General features: G+C 45.0%; 1 protein-coding gene across 3 annotated transcripts in view; it reads right to left on the bottom strand.

The window, feature by feature from the left end:
• The window catches only part of LOC126981102 (flotillin-2-like), a 53,482-nt gene that overhangs the window by 27,816 nt on the left and 16,316 nt on the right, over positions 1-9,350 (bottom strand). For all 3 annotated transcript variants that reach the window (XR_007733739.1, XR_007733738.1, XM_050831802.1), the window contains exon 2: positions 498-592. Coding sequence is in view for 1 of the 3 variants with exons in the window: in XM_050831802.1 (XP_050687759.1) it covers positions 498-592 (95 nt within the window). In the remaining 2 variants the exon portion in view is untranslated. The remainder of the gene's footprint in view (positions 1-497; positions 593-9,350) is intronic.

The following is a 9,350-nucleotide window of genomic DNA, read 5'->3' on the forward strand; positions in this document are numbered from 1 at the left end:
CTCTCCCCAAAACCCTCCTAACCCCACCATCCAAAACTACCCCCCCCCCCTCCCAGGAGGAGGTGAGCTGGGCGTGACAAACTCTTATCCTCACACAACGGTCTTCTGTCACGCCTCCTCTCCAGCCCGATTCTCGGCCCTTACATGGTTCTTCTAAAGGAATCTTTCGGCGCCTGTGTATCATGTGCTGCCTCTTTCCAATCACACACACACAAAAAGAGAGAGAGAGAGAGAGAGAGAGAGAGAGAGAGAGAGAGAGAGAGAGAGAGAGAGAGAGAGAGAATTTTGGCAGAATTTTTTGGGGGGCTAGAGGGCACCATAGGTTCATGAGGTGTGTGTGTGGGGGGGGGGGGGGGGAACCGAGCATGCACAGATGTGGGAACTTTTTTTTAATAATAAGTACTTTCAGGGGCATTTTGAGGCCGATATAGAAAACATTTGGGGGCTATAGCCCCCCTGGCCCCCCAGAATTTATGGCCCTGATACAAAAGAAATACCTCAAGGGACAATCTCTGGACGTCCGTGACAAACCACCAAGCCCACGCCCATCCTCCCACGATCGTCTTCTTCGACGTAGCGCCGCAGCATCCACCTGCAAGATATAGAGGGGTTGCACTGACGTCACACCGCTTCACTTTTGTTTTAGGAAAAACAACTGTCAGCCATTTTGGGAGGCACGAGCGATCAGCTGACCCCCTGCCCCCTGGTGATGGCTGGCCCGTGCCTCCGGCCTTCATATCACAATCAAAGTGAATATGCAGAAAAATCTGGACAGTGAGGCTAGGCTTCGTTATATAACTATCCACTTTGCTGCCAAATGATGATGGACATACAGTATATACATTTATTATCAAACTTCAAGATATATTTGATGATAAAAACAATGAATATATGACTAATTTAACCCCGGGCATCCCCGGACGGTGTTTAGATAGAGCATAAGAAAGTAAGGGGTTCGCAAAAAGCCCACTGACCTATACTTGGCAGCCCCTGTCTACCTACCGCGAGTGGCAGTGTAGCACCTATCAGTAACAGTAATAGATGAGCCACTAACACCCACACCCACACAGTAATAGATGGACACTAACACACACAGTAATAGATGGACACTAACATCAACACCCACACAGTAATAGATACATTAACACCCGCATCCACACAGTAATAGATGGACACTAACACCCACACCCACACAGTAATAGATGGACACTAACACCCACACCCACACAGTAATAGATGGACACTAACACCCACACTCACACAGTAATAGATGGACACTAACACACCCACTCACACAGTAACAGATGGACACTAACACACACACTCACACAGTAATAGATGGACAGTAACACCCACACCCACACAATAATAGATAAACATTAACACACCCACCTACACATACAGTAACAGATGGACACTAACACACACACTCACACAGTAATAGATGGACTCTAACACCCACACCCACACAGTAATAGATGGGCCACTAACACCCACACCCACACAGTAATAGATGGCCACTAACACACCAACCCACACAGTAATAGATGGCCACTAACACCCACACCCACACAGTAATAGATAGGCCACTAACACCCACACCTACACAGTATACATGGGCCACTAACACCCCCACCCCCACAGTAATAGATGGGCCACTACCCCCCCCCCCACAGTAATAGATGGGTCATTAACACACCCATCCACACAGTAATGGATGGGCCACTAACACCCACACCCACACAGCAACAGATGGACACTAACATACACACCAACACAGTAATAGATGGGCCACTAACACCCAAACACACACAGTAATAGATGGCCACTAACACCCACACCCATGCAGTAATAGATGGGCCACTAACACCCACACCCACATAGTAATAGATGGGCCACTAAAACCCACACCCACACAGTAACAGATGGACACTAACACCCACACCCACACAATAACTAGACTATTTGCCGACGATAGTTTACTGTTTAGAGCAGTAAAGACTACTGACGACTGCAGACTACTACAAAACGACTTGGACGCCCTCGAGCGGTGGGAACGCACCTGGCAGATGCACTTCCGACCAGACAAATGCAAACAATTAAGATTCACCAGAGCGCACAACCCCATCCATCACACTTGCACTCTCCACAATTCAAATTTAGAATCAGTTCACACACACAAGTAACTTGGTATCCATCCCTCAACTAACTTGAAATTCAACACCCACATAGACCATATCAGTGCCACAGCCAACAGAACACTGGGGTTCCTGAGAAGGAATTTACATAACTGCACACCTGACATTAAACACATAGCTTATGACACACTTGTGAGACCAACACTGGAATACTGCTCCACGGTGTGGGATCCTTACACACACAGAAACATTGATAGGTTAGAACAAATCAACACCAAGGCGGCTAGGTTCATTACAAACAATTACACTCGAACGCCTGGAATCACAGCACGGATCAAACAACAGATAAACATGGACCCTCTTCACATACGCAGACAAGCACACAGACTTACACTTATGTACAAGATCACAAACACTCACATTGACATTGACCCACAAACATACCTACACAACGCAAACAGTCAACGTACTCGTAACACACACATCCATAAATACCAAACATATCACACTAACACTGACGCATACAAGCACTCATACTTTCCACGCACCATACGTGACTGGAACAGCCTCCCTCAACAGATTTTAGACTGCGGTACAATAGACTCATTCAAAAAACAAATACATACTCACTTGTCACCACAACACACCAACACAAACAATTACATTTGATTCACTTCCCTCCCCTGCACACTCGGCTCCCCCGTCCCCCCAACAGCCAACAAATATGCGTGTTATGCACCTATACGGGTGTCCTGCGCATCATTAATCCAGATCCAGTAATAGATGGACACTAACACACACACTAACACAGTAATAGATGGACACTAACACCCACACTCACACAGTAATAGATAACACACACACCACCCTACACACACACAGTAACAGACACTACACACACACACACACACCAATAGAATAGATGGAACACCACCACACAGTAATAGATGGGCCACTAACACACACACACCAACACAGTAACATAGCGGGGAAAAGCTGAGGAGCTCTCTTGTGGTAAATATGTGCCTCCCAAAATGGCGGGCCTTCTGCTGATGACGTCACGTGCAACCCCTCTTATGACTGGCAGACACTCACGGGATCCGAGAGGGAATCGCACAGGATGCTAGACTTCGTTGAAAATGACTGCCTTAGCCAAATGGTTAGTGAACCAGCGCGCGATAATAATATTCTTGATCTTGTATTATTCACCCAAGAGAACTTAGTTGATAATGTTAGTGTCTAGCTTCAGACATGTCTCTGAGATTCTGCTAACTTTAATAAGCCTTTTACACCGAGACGTGACTCCATCCCTAGAGCTCGGGGAATGTGCGTATCTTGCGTCCATCATATAGCGCCTCTCTCTCTCTCTCTCTCTCTCTCTCTCTCTCTCTTCATATGTTAATCCATGTATACCCATTTGTCCTCTATATGTATGTATGTATGTATGCATGTATCTATCTATCTATCTATCTAGAGAGAGAGAGAGAGAGAGAGAGAGAGAGAGAGAGAGAGAGAGGCGCATATACACTATGTGACCTTCACATAAATGACTGGACTGGCAACTCATCCTCCTTCCCTCCGGCCCTCCGACCCTCCCTCCACCATTTCCCTCCTTCCTTCCTTTTCTTCTCCCGCCACGCACCGTGCGAGGAGAAATTATTGTGCAAGGGGAAACTAGCTGACGAGAGAGAGAGAGAGAGAGAGAGAGAGAGAGAGAGAGAGAGCAGCAACAGAATGGCGTGTTGATTTAATAATGCGTGAAAAATGAGGCAAGGAAGAAAAGATGAAGCTGACTTGAGTTCATGTTATTTGATGCATAACTGAAGTCTTAAATATTCAGCCTTGCTCTTTTGAGATTTCTATATATATTTTATTTCGAAGTGGAGCACATCCTGGGTCCATATTCTTAAACATTTCAGCGCCCAGGCACACATAATTAGGACAGGTTTTTGTACGAGTTTTGGCCAGGTAGTTTAATGGCCCTGGTGGTAGTTTGACCCTCCTCGTGTACCAAGAACCTAAAAAAAAACTTATTAAAACCCGACTGATCTCCTTTTTGGACTTTGGAAATAGCTGATGTGAGGCGAAAGTGTGTGAGAATACCAACCCGGACTCATCCAACCTAGGAGACATTCCATTTTTATCCTGTAGTATAGTGTTTCAAATATCGATACGCTTGTTCTCGTGCTATCAAAGATAAAGAGAATTCTCACAAAAGGTACCTGAGCCTCCCAACCCATGACCGAACTGGAGTTATAACTATGTGAAAGGCGTTCATTTTTTTCGAAACTAGACTGACTTTTCTGTTGTAAACCATCTGACAACAATAACCACACGAGCTGTGACGTTATCATGGGATTCCCAACTGTTCCAAAACACGAGGGCTACAGCCACAACTTGCCGGTCTTGTACTTTTGCTAAGGACCCGTTCATTAACATTCATGTGTTTATAATGTTCTACGATAATAGTGAACTCCATGGTGAACAGTGAACGTTACGACCAAAGTGAACCTCATGGCGAACAGTGAACGGTACAACATAGTGAATTCGATAGAAAACAGTGAACGCTACGACCACAGTGAACTCCCATTAGGTTTACCACAACATTCTTAAAAATATAAATAGAACAAAGATAGTCTCTCTCTCTCTCTCTCTCTCTCTCTCTCTCTCTCTCTCTCTCTCTCTCTCTCTCTCTCTCTCTCTCATGCAATATTTAATTAAGCTAAAAAATATATCCTCGAAAAATTGACTGGCCCTTGATTTGACTGTCCTCATTTCCTGTCAACACACACACACACACACACACACACACACACCGCTTCGATAGCTCAGTAAATTATTAAGCTCTGCTCTGTTAGGTTCCGACCAGGCCGACTGAGGCTCGAGCCCCGCTCAGGGCGAGATTCTTCCGCTGACAATGAGCGGTTACTAATCCACTTTGAGCAAGGGTGATGGTGAGTGCGGTGTGTGAAGGTCCCAGCAGTACCCAGAGATCGACTATAATGAGTTTTCTCAAATCGGAAGGGTACTTGCTGGCAATAACGAGTCCAACTTGTGCCGTAGTGAATTATACACACACACACACACACACACACACACACACACACATCTCCGAAATTCTGTGGCTAGCGTGCTCGCCTCACAACTGAGACAGCCCGGGTTCGATTTCCAGGCGGAGCGGATACAGATGGGCATTGGGCAGTTTCCTTTTAATCATGCCCCCTGTTCACCCATCAGTGAGTGGGTACCGGGTGTCAGTCGGGATTATGTTCCGCCTCCCTAGTGTGTATGGGTGCGAGGTTTCAGGCGTTCCCAGAGATCCGTCACTTGTGAGCTTGATGATTCGAGGAGGGTACTGGTTAGTGATCGCAAATCTATCGCGTGGTCAGACCATAGTGAATTACACACACACACACACACACACACACACACACACACACACACACAAACAGAGAGAGAGAGAGAGAGAGAGAGAGAGAGAGAGAGAGAGAGAGAGAGAGAGAGAGAGCATCACTTTAATGCTTATCATTAGTATCGGTATTTGGAACAGGACAGGATGAAAAGGAGAGAAGAGCAGGTTTAATGGCGCGTAATAAAGAAAAAAAAAATAGCAATGTGAAAAGGGCGAGAAAGGGAAGGAAAGGACGCGACATCGAAGCAGGAATTTATTTTTATCTGTTACAGGTGCAATAAACCTGATTATATAAGGTGTATATTATGAGAGAGAGAGAGAGAGAGAGAGAGAGAGAGAGAGAGAGAGAGAGAGAGAGAGAGATAAACGAGTGCTTAATTAATACTACTACATTGGACGGCTTCACTACGTTATCGATGCACCAATTCACACTTCCTCATCAGCAACTCCTTAACTCACGTGATCTCTCTCTCTCTCTCTCTCTCTCTCAAAATATACATCAACGTAAAAGTACGGTCTTGGTGGCGTTTGATATGGTATAATTTTACTTAGGTTTATGGATAGACCAACTAGTCTGAACCATAGGGTCTGTGTGGTCTGAATATCTTTGTAATTCTATGTAAATCTCTCTCTCTCTCTCTCTCTCTCTCTCTCAACCCCTATTCGCAGCTCTCAACCTCTATCCCTTAACTCCACCCCAGCCCTCAAACTCTACTATCTACCCCCCATTCCCAACCCACCCCCTACCCTAACCCCGATTCGACCTGTCCCCCCAAGCCTCAACCTCGACCCCCATCCCAACCCCATCTACCTCCCCGCACTTCTATCCCTCACTACCTCACTTCTCAACTCTACCCCTTACCCTCTAACCAAACCCTTTCAGACTCTCCCCAGTCCCCTAACATACCTCCCATGACCACCCTTCACCCCCGTCACCCCACCTGGAACCCGCAACTCTCCAACCCCTCCAGCCTATCATCACCCCCCCCCAAACTTCCCATAATATTTCCTACTTCCATCCCCAGCCCCCCTTCTCTCCTAACCCCCACCACCAATCCTCACCCTCCCACCCTCTCACTCTGCCTTCCCCAACACCCGCCTCTCCTCTCCCTTTCCGAATAGAATGATTATTGATTGTTTATTTAAGGTGACACCACAGTTCATTTCGCTAAGTGTGGACAGAGACAAACTTACACACACACACACACACACACACACACACACACACACATCACATCACAGACATTGAAAAAAACAAAAAACTAAATCACCCTCGAGAATTAGAAGCTGTTTTTCTACTTACGCAAACCAGGGTGAAAACATTAACCAGCTTTCTACGCGGCTGGTAAACTAGGCTTCATATATCCACCACCACCTCCCCTCCGCTACCTCCGGCCATTCATCAGCTACCCACCACCACCACCCAAGGCCTTGCCACCACCCAACCCCCGTTCATTCACTCCTTCGCCTCACCTTCCTTCAATACTTCGACCAACGCCACTTCTCCCCACATCTACTTTAACATTCTCTCTCTCTCTCTCTCTCTCTCTCTCTCTCTCTCTCTCTCTCTCTCTCTCTCTCTCTCTCTCTCTCTCTCTCTCAGGGGTTATTGTCGCAGTTCAATAAATCAATCGTCAAGGGGTCTCCTCTGTGTCTAGGAACCACATAAAGAAAGGCTTCTGCCTCCCTCGCCCCGACACTTACGTTCCCCTAAAAAATGGTTGTCTTTGCCTCCTCCTCCTCCTCCAAGACCGGAAACTGGTGAATGTAACACCGATTTTCAAAAAGGAGAGAGGAGCGTGGCCTTACACTGCAGACCCATAAGCTTAGCATCAGTGGTAGACAAGATCCTCGAGATATTCGTTAGACAAACTTGTCAAGTTCCTAGAGGATACCAATATAATTCCCTTTGACCCAGCACGATTTCTGACTAACTACTAACGAACGGGGACCATACGCCTGGGGGCGCGTTGTTTCATTGTTTGGTGTTGGAAAAAGTGGCATTACGTTCTTCAACCTTCACGAGTGTAAAGTCATGCACTTCGGAACCAGAAATATTAACCATGCATCCAATATGCGTGGGTGACTTGTTCAGGTCGTATCTAAGGAATCAGATCTTGGGGTCTCTTATCAGCAGTGACCTCAAATATACGAAGCACTGTGAGACTGCCTGTAAAAAAAAAAGTAATAATAATAATAATAATAATAATAATAATAATAATAATAATAATAATAATAATAATAATAATAATAATAATAAAAAGAAATAAAGGTAAAAATAAGATGGGGTTCGTAGCGAGGAATTTCCAATGTAAGACACCCGGGTAATAGTATCTTTGAATGACTCGTTAATAAGACCTCACCTGCAATAAAAGCGCAATTCTAATGCCCTGACTACAATGACAAATACTGGGATTCTTGAAGAGATTTAAGCATTCTGGGTGCTCCTCCTTCCCGAAGCATCAATCAAAGATAAGTTTCCTATCTGATAGATAGCATGTTGTGAAACTGCCACTTGACGTTTGACGTTTGTCAAAGCGTATAAGTCGCCTCTGAACTTAAACGTAGAACCGGCGAACACCACTCACTTAGCATCCTGCTTAGCACTGGGCCGCCACCTCCAAAGAGCACAAATATATTAGTTTCATGATAACGATGCTAAATAAAAACAGCAACTCTTGAATGATTGCTCAAACAATGATGGATTAATCACTTCACACGCAAAATATTAATATAGCCTGATATTACAATACACACACACACACACACACACACACACACACACACACACAGGAATCTTTATCAGTGGCGTTTTTTTTATTTAACTGCTGAAGTCTGTGACATCCAGTTTCTTTATTAGACCTGGATCAGAAAAAATATAATTAGAGCGAAGAAAACAGCATAGCGTTCCGCACTTTTTGTGTTCCCGTCTTTTTTTTTGTGTGTGTACTGACGTGTTAACACTGTCTACATGGTAATAACTTAGTACTTCGCTAGATCTATATTTTTTACTTATTTTCGTTTTTGATTCAGTCTTCATATCCGAAGTTCACAAGACGTTTGCCAGTGACAGCCTCGTTCTCGTGATGGTCGCCCTCCACGCCATACACCCTTTGGGAGGCTCTTCACCCCCTCACCCCTTTACAGCCTCGGTGCCGTGGCTTTTCCGGTCAAGCTTAAAGCAGCTGTGGCCTTGATTACTCAGTTGTTCCCTATCCTCGTCCTCCTCACCTTATTTTAACAGTAATGGAAGCAGTTCAAGGGCAAACATAAATGAGAAAAAAGCCCGCTAATGACCAATGAGTATGAATGTGTGGCCAAAAGAGAAGTCAATTTCGGAAAAGAAAGGATTGAGGAAGCTTCTCCATTAATCATCGACATGCTCAGGCCAACTCCATTTGCTTTACAAATTTTTCCCTCTTTCCCCTTCAACAGTGAAGTGACACTAATGGTATTCGGTCTGTCAGGTCTGTCAGGTCTCTCTCTCTCTCTCTCTCTCGACCCGAGGAACACAAATCAAAATGTTTGAACGCTTCTGTGCAAGAAATATTTCTCAGCCCTTGAATCATTCTCTACTCTTTTCAGAGGTCCCTGTGAATGATTTATATCACTTCTGAAATAAGGGGACCAGAAATGAACGGCAATAGACAAGAAGCCGAACCAGGTCTAAAGAAAGCTTGAGAATAACAACCGCAATTCTGATCATAAATGCGTCTGTATAACATTAAGTGGTTGGGAGAAACTCAAAGATGGGAAGAATGCATGTTGTGAGAAAATTATACTTTAAACAAATGGTCACT

Source organism: Eriocheir sinensis, chromosome 46 (genome assembly GCF_024679095.1).
Source record: "Eriocheir sinensis breed Jianghai 21 chromosome 46, ASM2467909v1, whole genome shotgun sequence".
NCBI classification, from domain to species: Eukaryota; Metazoa; Arthropoda; class Malacostraca; order Decapoda; family Varunidae; genus Eriocheir; species Eriocheir sinensis.